This window comes from Acartia tonsa, chromosome 13 (assembly GCF_053477335.1).
Source record: "Acartia tonsa isolate MP-2025a chromosome 13, ASM5347733v1, whole genome shotgun sequence".
NCBI classification, from domain to species: Eukaryota; Metazoa; Arthropoda; class Copepoda; order Calanoida; family Acartiidae; genus Acartia; species Acartia tonsa.
Genome location: NC_137272.1, coordinates 36,245,712 through 36,266,543, shown reverse-complemented (window position 1 = coordinate 36,266,543; position 20,832 = coordinate 36,245,712). Strand labels below are relative to the sequence as shown.

General features: G+C 35.3%; 1 protein-coding gene across 3 annotated transcripts; it reads left to right on the top strand.

Moving 5' to 3' along the window:
- The first annotated feature begins 9,317 nt into the window (after positions 1-9,317).
- On the top strand, positions 9,318-16,430 carry LOC145303940 (uncharacterized). Of its 3 annotated transcripts, XM_080145607.1 has the most exons (4): positions 9,318-10,533; positions 11,518-13,311; positions 13,528-13,808; positions 14,257-16,430. In XM_080145607.1, the coding sequence occupies exons 2-4, from the start codon at positions 13,251-13,253 to the stop codon at positions 15,448-15,450; spliced, it is 1,536 nt and encodes a 511-aa protein (XP_080001733.1). In that variant the 5' UTR covers positions 9,318-10,533; positions 11,518-13,250; the 3' UTR covers positions 15,451-16,430. The 3 variants fall into 3 exon arrangements, with proteins under 3 accessions (XP_080001733.1, XP_080001732.1, XP_080001731.1); XM_080145606.1 differs by having other exon boundaries at positions 9,318-13,311; XM_080145605.1 differs by lacking the exons at positions 9,318-10,533; positions 11,518-13,311 and having other exon boundaries at positions 13,336-13,808.
- Positions 16,431-20,832: the final 4,402 nt, after the last annotated feature.

The window sequence follows — 20,832 nt, the reverse complement described above, 5'->3', positions numbered from 1 at the left end:
AACCATCCCGACATGGTATAATATTTTATGTTAGAAGCTTCCCTGAAATGGAGAACTCAATTGGTTCAGAGGTTAGCAAAATATTAAATGTACAATTTCATATAATATTCCCTACTTTAAAAGATTAATTTATAAATCTAAATAAATTTCTTTGAAATTGTAATACAATTTGGGTAAATGAAATGAAAGAATCTTTCACAAGTGGGATTATAACTACTTACTTCACACATAGCGATTCTAGAGCAAGAAACTTTAACTTTCAGCAATCAACAAATGAAAACTTCAGTCCTATGTAATTTTGGGTCCAGAATCATAATCTGTTAAAACTAAAATCCTATGTCTTCCTATTTGCAATAAAATCGCATTAAAATTGCAACAAATATTTGCGATACCTTATTTTCATCTTATAAGAAACAATAATCCATTTTGCTAAAACAAAAATTAAAGTTAACCATTTATTAAATACTTTCATATCTTTATATTTGCAAAAAAAGTTATTTTTTTGCAGAATAATGCCATTTTTGTCAGCGATATAAAAAGTCTCCTTAAAAACAGATTGTTAGAAAAAAAAGTAAATGTAAGTATTATAATATGTTTTTCTGAAGTCATTTAATAAATTTATACAGTAAAAACCAGAATTGTGCAACTTATTTCAATGAAAAGCCAAAAAACGTAATTTGCAAAAAAATTGCAACCCCTAAATCACCTAGAAAAATAAACTTTTAACCAAACTAAAGTAATATGTTTTAAAAAACATTAAAAAATATTAATCTTTTATAAAATAAAGTTTGTTTGAAAAGTTCTAATCAAATAGAACAGGGCAAAATTATTTTTTCAAAATGTAAACAAACACTTAACTTTGAATATTTCTATACTTTTTCTAAAACTTAAAAATCAAATCGTACTTAAAATCAATGTTTTGTTTGTTAAATCTTCTTGTGGCGAGATTTTTAAATGTTATTTTTTCATATGTATTGAATAATCATAAAAAAAAGAAAAAAAATTGCATTAAGCCGATTCAAATATATTAAATATTTCCTTATTAAGGCAGCAAAATAAAAAAAGGTGTTAAATAAAAATTATTTATATTTATTTTCTAAGCTGTATAACTTTTTAAAAAATTTTAAAACATGATTTTTGCAAAAATAGATATTTTTTCATTAAAAGGAAATATTGTTTATCCAATCAGCTGTTATCAAAGAATATATCGTTTTCTTATGTTGGGCTACGAATAGTAATTTCAAGGGATCGACAGCCGCGCACAAGCCTAAAATTCCGCAGGTGTGCAAAATAAGATTTTAATAAGGAAATTTGTCTGTTAAGAAACAAGTTTAGATTTCCAGCTTAATTTTAAAGATATAATATGACGATTTAACTGAGGCTTACCCGCGGCTGTTGAACCCTGTTAATTTGAATTAAAAACTATATATCTTTAACAGTCTTTAACCCTCAAAAGTAGGACCCCTTTCCGCATCTTAACCAGTTGTACTTAGCAGCTCCGCCGCAGATGGTGGTTGGCGGGAAAACTTTTTCATGAAATTTTTTTCATGAAGCTTTAGTTTAAAATTTTTAGTTTCCAGCCTAAAATATAAGAAGTAGGATGTCCTCCTTATTGTCGGATATAATATCACATACAAATTCGTTGTTATAAAAGTTAAAAAATTACATGTTTAAAATGGACGTCCGGACATTCTTGTATTAATTATAGAGTTTCTACGCTTTCTAAATTGTATCTAACTACAAAAGGAATCACCATACAAAGTTTCAACTTGATGGGAAAACTATAACATGCCATAATTAACAAAAAAGCTATCCGTTCCAGACAGACGGACGGACTGACCCTAATTATAGAAACGCACACTTTTCATAATTAGAAAAGCTTTGCTTTTAAATATATAAAATCACATTTTAATTCAATAAGTTACGACCTTTCAATTAGTGTTAATTATAAAAAGTTTAACATTTAAGTTATGTAATTCAAATTATGCTATGGCTACTGCATCTGGGCCCTATTTTTTCATTTGCAAATTGAATACATGTTTGCGGGAGATAATTTAAATTTCGTCTTGGTTACCGCAAAATAATGCGGCACTGCTATGACTGTAATAAAAAAAACTCCAATGCTAATTGCCTAATAACACGTTTTTTATAATATTATTTCTATAATATATCAAATACAAACGCTATTGCATTAAAAATCTGTTATAAATTACAACAAATTAATATTATTATTTTTTTACCACTGGGAGTTATTTATATGAACATTTATGTTATGTTGTGAACATTTTAGCAGACAATTATCTATTTTAAATTTATAAAGGTAAAATTTTCAGGGATATAAAAAAAAAGTTTAGATTTTTTTTCATTTTAAAAGATAATTTAATTAATTGTCAATAATCGTATTTCAATATAATATATTTTTGATAGGCAATATATTAGTCCTAAAAATTGAAAGTCGTCGTACTGATTTTAATGATAAGGTTTTTAATTTTAAAAAAAAACTTAAATATCTCTGAAGAAGGGGAAAGAAGGATTTAACTGTAAATGAAAACATGAAATATAGGCCTTAATTTTATCGCCACACTTTGCGGATTCTTGCGGAAAGGTGTGGATAGTATAATTCGCCTCTGACTCTATGTGTTCAGTGATCATTTCTCCACTTTTTATATAATAAATGACAAAAAACCACCAGTAAGTTCTAAGAATATTAAAATTAGAAATTTTTCTGAACATAATATAAACTCTTTTAGAAATGATTTAGAAAACGTCGATTTTAGTAGAATGTATGAAATGGAAAATGTACAGGAAAGCTTTGATTATTTTAATTCAATATTTTATAGCTATTTTAACCGTTACTTTTGTGAAGTAGAGGTTAAATTTGACAGGAGTAAGCATAGTATCCAAAAATGGATGACTCCTGAAATTTTAGTGGCAAGAAATAAAAAAATGCAACTCTATGAAGTGTTGTCTAGGAATCCAACAGCATATAACAGGCAGTGTTTTAATTCTTTTAAAAATCATTACAATAGACTTATTAGAAATAGAAAAAAAGAATATTATTCTGAACTTTTAACATCAAATCATGGTGATACCAAAAAATGTTGGGAAATTACTAAAGAGGCTGCTGGGCTTTCTAATACTAAGGATAAGTCTGTCACAGATAAATTATTTATTAATGATAATGAGGTCACAGGTGGAATAAATATATGTAATACCTTTAATCAACATTTTACCTCAATAGCAAGTAAAATAAATGAAAGGATCGAACCATCTGACAGACCACCTGATTCTTACCTTGAAGAATCAGAACACATCTTTTCAATACCTGAAATTACCCCTGCTCAAATAGTTGAGGTGGTCTTAGAATGGCAAAATAAAAGAAGCTCTGATTTTAATGGTCTGTCCCCCTTTATACTTAAGAAGATTATTGATTCTGTAAAAAATCCTCTCTGTCATATATTTAATCTTTCCATAAAAACAGGGAAAGTGCCAACACAACTCAAAATAGCCAAAATAACGCCAGTCTTTAAGACAGGGGGTGACATGCATTGTGTGAATGACTACAGACCTATTTCATTGCTATGTATCTTCTCCAAAATTCTTGAAAAGATTATAGCCACAGCTTTGAAACAATATTTAGCTTCAAACAATATCATTGATAGTCTTCAATTTGGCTTTCAAAACCTTAACTCAACTTTTCACCCTATGATTCATTTACTTGATCACGTGGCCAAGGCAATAAACAGAAATGAATACACTATTGGTTTATTTTTGGACATTAAAAAGGCATTTGATTGTGTTCCTAAACATATTCTCCTAATGAAACTGAAAAAAATAGGTATTCATGGAAATTTGTTGCAATGGTTCGAATCTTATCTATCAGAGCGCAAACAGTTTGTTAAGTTAGGAAATGCTGAATCCTCTAAATTGGATATAACCTGGGGCGTCCCACAGGGATCAGTACTTGGTCCGATTTTATTTTTGATATTTTTCAACGATCTTCCAAACTGTACTTTACTTAAAAGTTTGCTGTTTTGTGATGACACCACATTACTAGCTTCAGGGTCTAATTTAAATCAACTTGCTAATTTTGTAAATGAGGAAATGCAAAAAATCTCTACATGGTTTCGATCCAATCAGCTCTCTCTACATCCTGATAAAACTAAATTTACAGTGTTCCATTCTAACTTAGGATCAATACAATGGGATGATATTCATTTATATATCAATGAGAATAACTCTAGTGCAAGTAATCCTAATCCTGACCTTATTAAACCTATTGAATATGTCAACAATGCATCTGAAATTCCAGCCATAAAATTTCTAGGTGTTTACTTTGACCCTAACCTTAATTTTAAGTATCATATACAGAAATTAAATGAAAAGCTCTCAAGAGCTCTCTTTATATTGAGACAATGTAAAAAAATTCTAACTAGGAGCGCACTTAAAACCTTATACTATTCTATATTTCATTGTCATTTAATCTATGGAATTTTGATTTATTCAAGCTCGTATGAAAGTAACTTAAAATCTATTGAAATCAAGCAAAAAATGGCAATGAGAGCAATTACAGACTCTCATTATATAGCCCATACTGGTCCTCTATTTAAAACAATGAAAATTCTACCATTTGAATTGTTAGTGCAATACTTTAGAGTTAAATTCATGTATGAATTTAAACTTAACATAGCCCCTCGCTCATTTTTTAACATGTGGAAAACACGAGGACATATGTCCCAGGGTAATATTAGGCTTAGAAACCAAGAAGATTATAGCATCCCATTTGCCAGATTAAACTTGGTTAACAATCTTCCACTTTGTACTCTTCCAGCCACCTGGAATGCGTTTTTCATTAACAATAGCTTTACAGTGGAACAGGCAACTTCTAGATTTAAATTTTATAAAAAATTGAAAAGAAAGCTTTTAGACAGTATTGTAGTTGCCTGTGAAAGGCTATTGTGTCCCTCCTGTGACCTTAACATTAATCTATGATTGTTCAAGTCAACCTGTAGCTTACCTTTTGATTGCTTAAAATATATACATTTTTTATAATCGCACAGAGACCCCATTTTTTCTCCACTTTCCTATTCCCCCCCCCCCCCCCTACTTTTCCTAAACATCCTTCCTTGCATATTGCTGTATATAGTTTACATATATTACTTATATAAAAGACCGCTTAAAAAACATTTAAATCGAAGTCTAAAATTTAAAGGCTGTCAACACCGCCCTCAGGCGTTTTTCAGTCCTTGGATACTTGTATTATATTGTGTTAATCCTATATTATTCATTGTTTATATAAAAAATAGTTTATTAATAAATTCTTAATGCAATGTAATTACCATTTATGAATGTTGAATATTAAATGTATATGTTGTTTTGTCCCAATAAATATTTGAATATATATTTGAATATTAATTTGATAGACATGAAACTTTTGAAAATTAAAGTCGGCAACTCCGTATTTACTCAAAAGTCGTCGTCCACAAAATGTCAAATTATTTTAAAATGGAACAAAGGATGTGAATAAAAAGTGGTTTATAAATAACTTTTTGTCCGTGGAAATTAAAACATTGCTTTTTAGACAACGTATTTAACCAAAAACAACTTGGTAATAGTTTTGGGAAATTTTATCTGCTTTTCTTCATAGACAGTCCTTTGTCAATGTCTAATAATTCCATTACAGTTTATTCACTTATTTAGATTATTCAATTTTGAAATATTTTATTTAATATTTAGCATTAATGCTGTCTTCACTTCATTAAGAGTTGAGTATCAGATACTTATGTTTATGGGTAAATATTTACTTTCTGATTACAGAGAATTATTCTAAATTGTTCAAAAGTCAAATGTGTTACAGTACTACAATACTTAATTTTAAATCATAAAGATTAATTGATATTTGTTGCGGAATATGGTAGGATTTTTCTATAAATTTGCTTAAATGTGTCTCTAGGAGCAGTTCAATAAGCGGCTCAGAGCGTCGAAAGAAAACGTGGACAGGGGAGGATTAGAATTTCGCGTACAGACGATTATAAACAACCAGCTTTTGAGATCTTAGGGTGAATTTTGTTGAAATTCATTGGGAATTGTCTGGCCTGATATTAATAAGAGAGAAAGCTCATAGAGCTAGCAGACAAATGCATATAGAATTAAATTGTCAGCTACGGCCGCTAGGTGGCAGTAGAGAGACGTGTGAAAGCTCGTAGCTAGCAGACGGATGCCTATAAAATTAATAGTTGTCAGCTACAGCCGCTAGGTGGCAGTAGAGAGACGTGACGTAACTGGGAGGACCTCTTACGGATTAATTTTGAAATATTTGTAAATTGGGCCCCATCGGCAGGCAAGAATAACGGCAGGGGCCATTTTGAATAATAGAGGAGCACTCTATGAAGGCGGTACGGGCCAAGTTCAAGTTTACAATTGCGGTAGACGGAATTTAGTCGGACCGGTACAATTATAGTATACCACGAGGGAGAGAGGGGGCTAAAGGAAAGCCCGTATATTCAATCATTCTTATTTTAACCACGGAACGAGCAACATCTAAACATAACAGTGAAAGAAAACCTAAAAGAGTTTGAACGTATTTATTTAAACTTTTCGCTTGTGATATGGATTTTAAGCTTAATAATATTTTTTCACCCACCCTCCCATCCCCTTTTTAACTTCTTTTTTCATTCTTATTTCCACGAAGTATTTTATATAAACTTTTCCTTATATCTTTTCCGCCGATAAAAACATTTTGATAATTAATGAGAAGTTTTTCTTTTGTAAATCTTTTGAAAAATAAAATTTTTTATTTAATATTTCATTCGCCGCAAGTCTTTGATTTCCATACGTATTTTCACGCACATTTTAGTTCTTTTTCTACGCTTGGTTTTATCCAATTTCCAATTTTAAGTTTATAGATTTACAATGCTACTTCTCTTTATTTTTGCAAGAATTTTCCCACAAATTTAGATTTTCTTTCATTCGATTTTTAATGAATTTATATATTTTCAGATTTTTCCTTTTCACAAGCTTTGATTTTTTGCCGTTTTTTCTTTAATATGGCTGACGCTGAGGATGATGTGCAGCTGCCCGATATTGGCGATATCGTCCAAGACCTCCCAGTGTTTGATGAGGAAAACGGTTTCGAGCCTGTTTCTCCAGGTAAGCATAGTGATTAATTAGCCGCGGAAGTATTGTTATTCTTTTAAAATTTACGGCAGTGCCTAAACATTTGCAAAAGAAAATAAAGAACAGGAATGATAATAATAAGAAATCTGAATAAATTAAGGAGTATAATTTACGTGACGATATTTGATTGCATATTTCTAGTTTTTATTTACTGTTGTTTTCAGTCAACGCACACCAATAACAAATTTAATTTGAAAGAAAATCACATAACCCATGTACGCTTTGCAACCGTTTTTAGGGGACAACACATTGTATAATTGCCGACTTCTTCATTTTTTGTTTTTTAGATTTTATTCGTGATTTATATTTGTTTTCCTAGCACCATTTTAGTTATGTTTTTCCTACCACTAGAAAATTTTTCGCATCAAATTGCGATCTTCAAAGGTTTATTTTTGCTCAAACAAATTTTATATTTTTAGCGGGAGATAATGACGACGGTCAGGACTCGGTCAGCAACGATGACAGCGACAGCAGTCACAACAGTCACCCTGCCCCACCACACATATCACCACATGTGTCACAGCAGCCCCCTTTTATAGATGAAATAGCGGAGGCTGACCGCATGAATGTGGGAAATGAGAGAGACCCAGCTGAGTTGTTGGCAATGGTGGCCGACGGTGCCCCTTTCGGGCCTAGGCCTTCAAGAGCCTCTACACCCCTCATTCCAGCTCCAGCGTCGTACATTCAACAGGAAAGGGAGCGTTATGGGCAGCAACAAGAACAGTACAGGACAGCTCAACCCCATCCTCAACATGTTCCACTTGGCCGCTCTGGACCCGTTCCCCAACCCTCTCAAAACCAGGCGCTAAACTTTCACCATGTCAGCATTCATGCACCCCCGAGTTTCCCTGGGGCTGCAGGAGCCAGGCCACAGAGCAGTGCTCCAATTGGTCGCGCACGGCACAGATCTGAGGAGACGGCTAGAGTTCCCACAAGTTTGGCTCAGCCTTTTATCCCGCCAAGAAGTCAAGCCCAAAGCAGAGGTTCAGCGACGGACAGGCCACAGGCACCAGATACACACCCAAACCAAGTTCCCAACAACGTTCTCATTGATGTCATCCGGATGTTGGCAGAGAACAGGAACCAGGCTGGCAGCAGGCAACAAGCCACAAACTCCCCCCAGCCCTCGACCAGCGGTGTTGCCGTTTCAAGCCAGCAGCTCCAGAGACCGGCCGCACAAATGGCCTTACCACAGAACTATGCTCAGGCCACTCCATTCCCCGATGGATGGCCAATTGTGGCGCTACCTAGCAGGAGATTAATTGGGGGCATTCTCACGAAAGCTAAGCCGCCGTCGTTCTGTCTCGCACATTATGCCGTAATCCAACAATCAAGGCTGGGTAAAATAACTGAAGTCAACGCGCAAAGCTGCCGTGACTCCAGTTATTTAAAACTCATGCAGAAAGTTGGATTAGACATATTGTCGGTACAGAACAACGTCGAGGTAAAATTTACATAACTTTTTTCAAAATTTATTTCAGCATATAAAAGATCAAGTTGTTTTTTGATAAACCTTTTAAAATCACACAGTTTTTACTAATTTATTTAAAACTCCACGGGACATTTTAACGTTTCCTTCACATAGTAGTCAATTTTTTATGAGACCTATAGGTAAAAAGTTAGAGTTATACAACACGCATTTACCCCCAGAGGCACACGGTTCCATCCATCGGGCTATGGAGTTCGCATTAATGGCTGTGGAACTGTTGAAATTCATGTCTCTGTACTCAAGCTTGGCGTTTACAAACTCCCCCTCAGTTATAGTCAAGTAAGTTTTTGTTATTTCTACAAGAGCCTCGACATCTCTTTTAAATACTGAGCAGTCAGCATATCGGCTGTTTTTCATTAAACGATAGAAAGGAAGCGAAGTTGCTGGTCATGCTCCTAGATCTTTTATAGCATAGCCATTGCAGTGTCAAATATGGGAATTTCCTTTTCCATGAGTTCCAATATTCAACTATAAGTCAATTGTCACAAATACATATTTTAGATTCGCCTGTAACGATAACCATGAGGTCCTCCATGGTGAGCGCCTCACCCGACTCAATAATCTCCGCAAGGAGCACGAGGAGGGTGAGAAGCGCAGGAGAGAGAGGGAACGCAAGGCTAATCAGAGGCCAGCCGCAAAACGCTTTACAGGCATATGCCACAATTGGTGAGTAATGTTTTATAAATTCTTTTTATAGTTCCATAAAAAGAAATATATATATTAGTTTTTGGCAGTTACCCTTCAGATTTTAAAAAAAAAAAAAAAAAACTTTTTTCACATTGGCCGTTCTATTGGTCTACGTTGTTTACAAATATTTTGTTTTTGCCGCTTTATTGCGTTTTCATTATAAAATTATCTTCACAAGCAATTTTGGGTGAAAGTTCTGTATTGATTCTCAAGTTTTGTTTCCATAATAGGCATACAATAACATTTCTGATTTTATCGTTGGCCTATATTTTTCAGCCAGAAGCAAGGACACAGAGCCTCCCAATGCAATGCCCCGAAAAAGAAAGAATAGGGCGAGGCATCGAGCCCGACACTTACGGCTTCCTCTGCTCCGCAGTCGCCCACTAAGTTCCAGGAGCTCGATAAGTCAAAAATTTTCTTTCAAGACACGACCAAAGACAGCCAAAGCCCAACCTTTGACCAGGACAGCAAGAACTTTGATATCGACGGTGAAATTCATACTGACGCCTTTAATCCTAAATTAAACATTACTCTCAGTGACTCTTTAGTAAAATCCTTAAGTGACATATCTGATCAGGATTTTGCTGACTTTATCGACAACCAGATAAATGAACTTAGCTCGAAGGGTTTTGGTCCTGTCTCGGGGGGAATACATGATCCTCGAGCAATCATGTTTTACGATAAAGTCCTCCAGGCAAACGATTCAGTTTTAGACTTACTACATAACGGTTACAAGCCGGACATAGTGACAAAGTTGCCAGAGGCAACTGACCTTAGAAATAACCTAAGCGCTTTACAAAATATTCAGTTTGTATATACGAAAACTGATAAGTGGATTAAAGAGCGCATAGTGGCAAAAGTTAATCATAAACCCTACTTTGTTAACCCCATCACCGTCGCACAAAAACTCGACGGTGAAGGGAATCTTAAGTTGCGCCAGTGTGTCGACTTGTCCAGGACACTCAACGATTGCTTGAGAAAAGTTAAAATGAAGATGGAGGATATCGGCGCGGTTTTACCCAGAGTTACACCTGGCTGTTGGATGTCAGTTTTAGATATCTCGAGTATGTATTGCCACTTACGGATCCATCCCCAGTTCCGCAGCTTATTTGGATTCGCAGTTGTAAATCCTTCTGGTGTCCGCGAATTTTATGAATGCTTAACTCTGCCATTTGGAACAGGTAGGAATTCTTTACATTTTTTACATTTTTATATATTTTTCGACGAGGGGATGCTTAAAGAGCATAATGAAATGTTGCAAAATTTATTGACACATATATCTTTTTGCGGCTTAAGAACCCTAAATTTCGGCGAATCAAAACGCAAAGTGTTTATCGTTTTTCCTTTGGTTTTATGCAGTTCATTTTTCGAAAAAATCCCTTATGAGTTCATTCTTTTTTCGTCACAACAATTTTTAGAATTATTTTTATTAGGTCCAGCAACTTTCATCATGAATTCCCTCATCTTACCGATCAGGAGATATTGTCATTCACGAGGTGTCGACATTTCGACCTTCGTGGATGACTCTATCAACTGCGCATTATCCAAGATAAAAGGGACAGCCAGCTTAAAGTTCATCAAGTTTATGTTTGAATGCACAGGGTGGGAGCTCAACATTTTAAAATGCGTTGGTCCTACTACCGTTCTCTGTTACCTGGGTTTTAACATCAACTCTATTTCAATGAGGATAAGTGCCCCACAAATGAAAATAATCATTTTAACAAATGATATCAACAAAGCGGTGTCAAAGTTCAATGAAACGGGATTCATACACGCCAAGGAACTCGCTCACATCCTTGGCGTGTGTTGCCATTTGATCAGTTCCCACGGAAACGTAATGAGGGTTGTCACAAGAGCATGTCAGCAGACACTAGGACAGACTGTCCAAGAAAAGGGATGGAAGGGATCACTTGTCATTAATGCTAGAATGCTCCAAGAGTTCGACATGCTCCAGACTTTCTTAATAAGGTGTGTACATAAGTTCTAATTGACGGAATCTAGTAGTTTCGGGGTTCAAAATATTTTTCAAGTTATTAAGCCATAAGTTTTTTACACTTTTTCAATCCATAGATTTCGTTACTATCACCTCAGAAAGAAAATATTTTAACATTACTGTAGTAAATTTAACATTGCTGTAGTAATCAATAAAAATCTTTTTGTTTTAGTTTCAACGGGCAACCTGTGAATCGCTGCAATGTCACTATCAACATCATTCAACCAGCGAAACAGGCAGTGCTTCTAGAGGCAGTTGATCCCCTGGAAATTGCTCGACTGGAATCCGTTATGGTTTCTGATTCGAGCGATTCCAGGGCTTTTGTTTATGAAGCGGAACAGCTGCGCATAGTCAAGGAATTCCCATTTGAGATGTCAGAAATCCAACAGTCCAGTACTTTAAGAGAACTGCTGGCCGTCTCCAAGATTTTCCAACAGGAGGCTTTTCTGGAGCAAAACAGGCATAAAACCGTAGCTTGGTGCAGTGACAATCGGGGAATGGTAAGCATATTAAACCGCGGATCCAGGGTAGAGATTCTCCAGCGCCATGTCATTGACATCAAATTAGCCCAATTGAGATATGACATAAACCTCCTGCCCGTATGGCAGAGACGCAGTACACTCCTTCTCAAAATTGCGGACGAAGGTTCAAAGGTGACAAATACGGACGAATGGGGTTTCAAAATGGAGGATTATGACTTAATATGCAGACAGTTCAAAGTTAAACCCGTCATAGACTTAATGGCAAGTGCCACAAATACTAAATGCCCTTTATATTTTTCTAAGCTGCCAGATAAAGCGGCTGCCGGAACGGATTTTTTCATACAGCAGTTGAATAGTGATCAAGTTATGTTTGTATGCCCCCCCATAAAATGTATCATACCAGTATTGCATAAGGTTTTAAGCTTATCAGCAGCCACTATTGTTTTTGTAGTACCATTTTGGCAATCTGCCTGTTATTGGTCACAATTCATGGAGGTAGGTAGGTTCAGATCTTTTATAAAACGAATTTTTGTATTTAAGACAGAGTTTTCATCTGAGGCATCTGATTGTATGTTTAAAGGGGTATGCAATTTCTCCATGATTGCTTTTTTTAATCAAAACCTAAATATGCCAAATATTATGTTGTTAGTCATTTATTATGATATTGCAATTTATTATTATCTGTGTGGGAAGATTGTATGATCGTAATACCTGATCCTCCTTATCTGTAATCTAAGATTAATATTATAACGTAGATTCCAAATTAGATTTTTTGGTTGCTTAAAAAGTCTTTATAGAAAAATTCTATAATTTAACACATTTATTGATGACATTTATCATAAGGCCGGTATATCTGGAATATATTCTTTCCACACAAAATGTTATATGTATTTTTATGTTTTTTGTATTCGGACAAAATAGTAATTGTCCAACTGATTTTTCAAATATGTTTTTTAGCCTTTTTGGCCGACGCTAAAAGGAAGCAAAAAATTCGTTTTTTAAGATCTCAGGTTGTGTTTTAGTCCACACATTAAATTGTACAAAGAATTTTACCAAAAAACGCATTTTATGATAAAGTATATAGTATCGACCGTTTGTTTTTTATATGTTTGTCAGATTTATCAATTTAGACCATTTCCTTTTTCGGAACAATACGCTTATTGAAAATTATTCTAGTCTGTGATATCAGAAAATTTAATTTGTTAAAGCCACATAAAAAGCAATGGGATGTGATAGGTTGGGTTTGAAGAAATTGTTTCATTCTTTAGGCACATCTTTTCCAAAATTTTTATTTTACAAAATTTGATAAGTTTATAAATTATTTGTTATAAACATCTTTCTTAAAGAAACTCTAACTTATTATACCCATTTCAGACCATTTTCCTAGAGTATTACCGGACGTACCCTCACAGATTTTGTTAAAATGGGCCGAGCCAGATATGATGCCGGGATTCGTGCTAGAGGACAACAGAGACCTATGAGAGGCAAGTATAGTCAGTGTAGTTAGATCCAGGATAGACGGGGTAGAGTCTTTGTGGCATTAGCGTCTTTTTTCCTAGTAGTCAATGATTGTAACATCATATTTAATCGTTTAATTTAACGGCTTTAAATCATCCATGTCTCAGGGAACATGAGGGTCACACGCGATAAGATTGAAAACATTTCATTTCCCCAGTTTAATTGTTTTAAACTTTGTTTAGTTGGTGAAAGTTTACCCGCCGGAATCTCACACAGGCCGGCGCTGAGGCTCATGAAGGCGGCCAGAGCTTTAAACCTATCACCAGAGAAGAACCGTGACGCTCTCCTGTATTCTTCCGCAAGAGCGCAGTCTACCACTAGTGTGCATTCTCATGTAGTCGAAGTCTACATGGCATACCTGAGAAAGAGGAATCTACCAGCGACCACGTTCACTGAGAGGATTCTGAAGGATTTCATACACCACGTGGAAAATATCCGAAAGCCGTATTCCTTTTTAAAACAAGTAAGTTTTTTCAAATAAAAAATTGAAATGCGTTTCAGGTTGTTAGATATCTACCATTAGGATTCAAGGCCAATATTAAATTATTTACACATAAGATCCTCCTTTTATGATTTTGACGTAATTTGCATCAGGATTATATCACGTTCAAATTCATTGTCAACTAGGCATCAGATTTATCAAAGTTTATGTTTCTGGCTTTCCAAACTAAATAAAAGATGGTTCGTCTTTCCGTTTGAAATGTCCAGATATTCTCTCGTAACATAAACATAGCAATCATTACCTTATTACCCATAAATTTAGGTTCAAATTGAACGTTAAGTTAACAGTGGATAGCCACAAAAATATATAATGGCAAGCAATATCGTATTATTGACAAATCTAGGTAAAATTCGGAGCAGTATGTTAACAACCCATGAACAAATAAAGAATACGTTTTTTATTTTTTCAGGTGAACGGATCACTGAAAGCTTGGTCCTATATCATAGGCAAGCCGGTCACAGAATTCTCTGAGCAAGTATCGCGGCTCCTGGAAGGAGCCACCAGGCGCGCCGCGATCGAGCGCGCACCTATTAAGAAGGCTACTCCCATACCCAAAGCGACCCTCACAACAATAATGCAACGCATCGCCTACGGCTACAGAAACATCTGGGAGATCCCATTACCAATCTTCAGAGCAGCAGTAGCCATCATTTTGCAATTCCATACCTTTACGCGCCTCGCCGATTTAGAGCAAGTCCGCGCGTGTCATATAAGCAAGGACATGATCGGCGGGGTGGATGTTTTGCGCGTCATCTATCCAAAGCGCAAAAACGACCAAGAACATGATGGAGTGCAAAATCTACTCGTAGCTGAGGGAGGAGAGACGTGTCCTGTGCTGCTGATAAACAAATATTATCAACGATGTGGCTTCAGTTTTATGGGCGAAGGCGTGTTGGATGAGAATTATTTGTTCTGCAGATCGAGTGTAGTATGGACTCCAACCGGGAAACAAACTGTCTCAGACGGCAAGTATATGCTGAGCCTCAACACATTATTGAATGATATCAAGAACATTTGTCGTCAAGCAGGGTACTTCGGTCCGGTAGGCCGAAAAAGTTGCAAGATGGCAGGAGTTTCTGCCGCTTGCGACGCTGGCCTATCGGACGAAGCCCTGCGCGACAAGGGCAAATGGCGGTCGGTCGAAATGTCGAGAATGTACCGCCAGATGACGGAGCCGTATCAAATGGCATTGTCGAGATGTATCACCATGCAAGATAATCCTTATGTAACAAACTTTGCGCGAGAGTCCGGTCAACCTATCTACAGGGACAACGGAGCGCAACGTGATTGGTGCAAAAATAATTGTTCTCGACATCCGACCGCCATTCCCAAAATTGTCGTTCATTTGCCCCAACGAAGGCATAGAGATATCACAGTACAGCGGCCACAAAGTCGTCCAATTCCAACAGCCCAAAAACGATTTTCTTTCCTACCAGCGATGAACGGCCAACCAACCAGACCGGGCCTGTTCCATAACATCGTGATAAATTCGCCGTTCACGGGCGGCAGGCAGCAGCCAAAATTCGTCGACGACGAGATTGTAAATGCCCATTTCACAAGGGACAACGAGACCTTCAGGTCCAAATTTAATATGGGTAATTAAGTTTATTACCAGTGTTCAACCTATTAGTCTCAATTTTTAAAAGTATTATTTATGACCTTTTGACTACATTGATAGTTGAGATTTCCAAGGGAAAGTGTGAGAATTTTTCTAAAAAACAAAAAATCATAGGATTTCGTTTAAATAATTTATTTATAAGAATTTAATATCAGGATCACGGATCATATTTTAAGATCACTTCGATATTAGTACAATGATTTTTTCATGTTTTTTCACCACACTTGTTCTTGGATTAAAACAACTTGAACCACGAAAATTCATTCTTTGACAAAAATCTTTTATATGCACGAAAATTCTTTATGACATCCGAAATATAAACCTTCGGTTATAGTAATTCAATCAGTAAGCGTTTCAAGTGTTTTTATTATACCAGTGCCAAAATACAGTATCACAGATTTTATTTAATATTTGATAGTCATTTTTATATTTGACAAAAGTTTTTTATATACACGAAAATTCTTTGTGATATCCGAAATATAAGTCTTCGGTTATAGTAATTCAATCAGTAAGCGTTTCAAATGTTATACCAGTGCCAAAATACAGTATCACAGATTTTATTTAATATTTGATAGTCATATTTGGCAAAAGTCTTTTATATACACGAAAATTCTTTGTGATATCCGAAATATAAGTCTTCGGTTACAGTAATTCAATCAGTAAGCGTTTCAAATGTTTCTTATACCAGTGCAAAATACATTATCACAGCATTTATTTAATATTTGATAGTTATCATTATATATTTTATCATAGAAGTTGTTTTTCATGTTATGAAAATTGTTGAATATACTTGTTAAAAGCAATGGTTTTGTTACATTATTTTTAATCGTTTTTCAAGCATGACCGAAAATTCGAACAGAGATCAACAATTTCGGGATATAGTTTTATGGTTTCTTACGGATTTTCGCTAATAAGCGACGAATTTTACGTTCAAAACATCGATCATACAACTTATTGTTACGTTAAACTCGATATCGAAGATTCAGAGGATTTCCCGAAATAGTTCATTTTGTTTTGCATCACCGAACATCTTGAAAACAGTTCGAATTATATCGAGTCAAACACGAAATTCGCATATTGTCGCAATATTTCTTTCTTCCAACCGGCGAATTCGACACAAACAGTTTGGGTATTCTTTCGCCAAGAAATTTCAAAATATATGGAAACAGAAAAGCACAGAACCAAGGATAAAATTTTTTTCGAAACAGCGGGGTAATGTAAATCAGATAAATCAAAGATTCACAATTAGGGCACGTTTTTCGTAAAAAATCGATAAAATTAGCGATTAAATTGCACGAAATAGACGTTCAATTATAAGAATTTGTTCGATAAGATTTTACGAATACGTGTATTCGAGGCAAGATAAATACAGTTTTTTCATTTTTCGAAATAAGATATAAGTAGAGGCAAAGAACTTATTCTGTTCCTTTAAATTTTAAAATTTCCATTCTCGAAACTTGCAGGTTGTTTATAATAGGATCAGATATTCGTTCCGAGCCTTTCCTCGTTTTATTTCGACGTGCTTCAGACAATTATTGAACGCGAGGTTGGACACATTCCAAAGCAAATTTTGAAAAATATAGCTATGAAGAAATAATGTGAGGTTTTATTTGGAATTTTTCAAATGGAAAAGAAAAATAAAAATTTTGTACAGTATATATTAGACTTTGATACAAATTAAATTTTTCTAATTTTGTCCAACTAGTCATTGTGATTTGTACTTTAGCATTATTGTCTTTACTGCGCAAGTCAAAGATTCCTTCTAATTTCCCAGAAATTTTTAGGGTTTTCATTTCTATTCCTCCTTATTCTATGGGCGAATATAGGTTGAATATGATATGGGCTTAAATTTTAGGTGCAATTCTATACTTTTAGAACATCTATGCCAAATTTTAAAAATCAAAAAAGACCTTAAGTAGATATTGCAATTTTCATGTTCACTTCAACATATAAAAAATCAGATAACCAACAAAATCGGCTTATCCTTTATAAGACTTTTTTTTGACTATTTTGCTTAAGTTTGATTGACTATTACCTTGCAGCACGCATCTTAAATGATAATCTAAATGTTTATTATTTTAGATTATATACTATTTTATTCAATTTTTAAAAAGCGTAAAAATAATTTGCGTAAAAGTGCATCAGGAGTATTGACTAAGGTAAATAATACGTCTTAAAGTTTATTTTCTGTACAAAGATCATTGATTAATTCTGGATGATATAAATACCCTTAAGTACGCATTTTCAACACACACACACACGAACCTTACAAGGACACAAAAAAACAGGGATTTGAAATCATTCTTCCTCCAAGAAAATTTTATCGATTATTTTTTTTTACTTTTTACATTCTTTGAATGTTTTTTTTAACTTTTAAATATTTTACTTTATATATTTTGTATGAAGGTAGAAGAAGGGTATATTTACCCCTGATTAATTGGTTTCCACGTTATTACGACTATCATTTAACGAAAGCTTTTTAATTCAACCTTGCTACGAAGCCTTTTGTGATGCTAGGATGTTTGAGTTCATAGGGAACCACACTAATTACATAATATTATCTTGAGATAGATAGGTTTTAAGCTATAAACAGACTTATACAATTGGATATGCCAATATTTTTAAGTTATTTATAATCTATGGAATGGCACGGTTTTTTTGAGCCCATAATATATTCAACCTATATTCGCCCTTTATGATAGATAGCTTTAATGATATTAATTATCTTTTCTGGAATGCCGTAGTGTCAGCAGATTTTCCAGAGAGATTTCCTGTCTAAAGAATCAAATGCTTTTTTGTAGTCAATAAAGTTTACAAAAAGCTCAGAGTTCCATTCCTTGGATTGCTCTATGATGATTCTTAGAGAGGTTATCTGATCAATAGTGGAATGGTTTGGTCTAAATCCAGCCTGATTAGGTCTTAGCTTTTCATTAACCTTCTTCTTTATTCTATTAAGAAGAATCTTATTAAGGATACGGCCAGGTACTGAAAGAGGCATTACTTCTCTGTAGTTTCCACATTGGGTCAAGTCTCATTTTTTGGCCAGTATTGAGATATGACCATTCTTCCAGTCCTCTGGGCATAACCCATTATTCCATATCTTAGTGATCAAAGGTAGGAATTCCTTAGCAGGTGTATCTAGGTCTGCTTTTATGACCTCAGCTGGGATGTTATCAGGTCCAGCGGCCTTGTTATTTTTCAAACTTGTAATGGCCTCTTTGATTTCCAATAGATTTGGCGCTCAACAGTCAATGTCAAGTGCATCTGAGGGTGGAATCTCAGTTTCTTCCTTTGGAACTGGAAGAATAAGCAGTTCTGTGAAGTGCTCTGCCCATCTATTTAGAATATCCTCATCAGTTTTAAGGAATGAACCAACCTTGTCCCTTATGTGTGATCCTGATTTGTGTACTTTACCTGCAATGCTCTTAGTAATCTCATAGACATCTTTCATTCTATTTTGATTAGCAGCATTTTCTGCTTGCATAGCAAGGTTTTCCAAGTGTTCTTTTTTGTCAATTCTGACACTTATTTGGATTTCCCTGCTGAGCATCTTATACAGGTCTTTATCTTCTGGAGAGTTTCTAGAGAGTATCTTTTGTCTTACCTCTCTTCTTTGATCCATGAGATCAATGGATCTCTGAGTGATCCACGGGTTCTGGTTAGCCTTTTTGAAACCTAATTTTTCTTGGCTAGTATCATTATAAACTTTTTTGATACCTTGACAATTATCTTCAACTCCATCTTCCTCTTGAAGAGTCAACAACTCAAATCTGTTCTTTAGAGTGGGCTTAAACTCTTGTAGCTTTTCAGAGTTTTAAAGGGTTGTTAAATTATATTTCTTCCTGGGGTTAGGCTTTGAGTCCTGCTTTTTAAATCTAAGCCGAACTTTGGAAGATAGAAGATAATGGTCTGAATTAACATCAGGTCCTCTTTCAACCCTGACATCAAGGAGAGAACCTTTAAAAAGGCTAGATATACAGATGTGGTCTATCTGGTTAAAGGTTCTTTGATCTGGTGATCTCCAGGTGGCAGTATGAATCTTCTTGTTTTTAAAGATGGTTCCACCAATAACAAGTTTGTTTTCAGTACAAAAATTTACAAGTCTATCACCATTGTCATTTTCCTTGCCATTACTTAAGCCTAGGCCATATTTGCCCATGACTTCTTCTAAATTTTCATTATTACTCCCCACTTGAGCATTGAAATCTCCTAGGAGCATGGTCAAGTCCTTTTCTTTATGACCATTCTTTAATACAGAGTCAAGCTGGTCATAAAATTCGTTTTTGACCTCTGCATCTGCTTGTTCTGTAGGAGCATATGCTACTATAATTTTCAGTTTGATGTTTTTATCTGAGGATTTGAAATAAGCCTCCATAATTCTAGGACCATGGGGTTGCCAACTGATCATGGCCTGCTCTGCTTGCTTGGTGAGCACAAGAGCCACCCCTTGGTTATGTCCTAGATCCTCATTCATATGGCTTGAGTATAGTATTTTCAAGCCAGAATGATGTTTAAACTCTCCATTGTTTGTCCACCTTGATTCGGTGATAGCCAGGATGTCAACCTTAGCCTTTAGCATTTCTCTGCAAATGTTTTCTGTCTGGCCTGACTGAAACTTTGTCCGAACATTCCAGGTGCAAATTTTTGCTGGTCTGCGGGAATTCAGAATCATCCGCCTGACTGGTCCGTTAGCGGTTTCCCAGCCAAACATCATATTATTGTTTCCAACCTCTACTTCATTCCCGAGTCCAAAGTTAAATTGGTCATTACTTTGTGCGGGTTGAACGTGAGCAGGTTTTTTTCTAGGGAAGGATTGTTAGCCCTACCCAAACCCCCTGGACTGGGGGAAGTGACCAGAATTTAGTCTGGCATCTACCCTAGAACCTTTCCAGCACAGTAGAACTCTTCTGGTGTAGCTCCTAGGATCATTGATGCACGGTGCAGGATGGACGGCGTGCACATATCTGGTCTCCAATCCCTGTAAGGCAATATAATGGATATTTATTAGGGCAATTTCTATTCAGTTTTCTGCAAGCCACCGCCGTCGGTGGTCGGCAGGGAAAACGGCGGCGGATCATTATGAAAATTTTTACGTTATGTAGACAAGACATGTAAGAAAATCTTAAGTTTAAAATTTGAAGTCTCCAAGTCAAAAATTGCAGTCACAGGAGCCTTTTAAAGATTTCTGGAGACCTGGAGGATCAGGACCTGCAGGATCATACCTGGAACCTGAAATTAGCTTGAACACCTGTATTTCATATGAGGATGTTCTACTATTTTGGTAAGATAAAATGCTTTGTTAAGTCAAAAAAATGTTTTTGCTCTTTACCAGGATGTCAGGTTATGTGTCATACCCATACTTAAAAA

Excerpts from the sequence above, each read along its gene's own strand:
- LOC145303940 (XM_080145605.1), top strand. The coding sequence starts at position 13,458 with ATGAGGGTCACACGCGATAAGATTGAAAACATTTCATTTCCCCAGTTT. Across the intron at positions 13,809-14,256 it reads CGTATTCCTTTTTAAAACAA|GTGAACGGATCACTGAAAGC; the intron begins GTAAGTTTTTTC and ends TTATTTTTTCAG.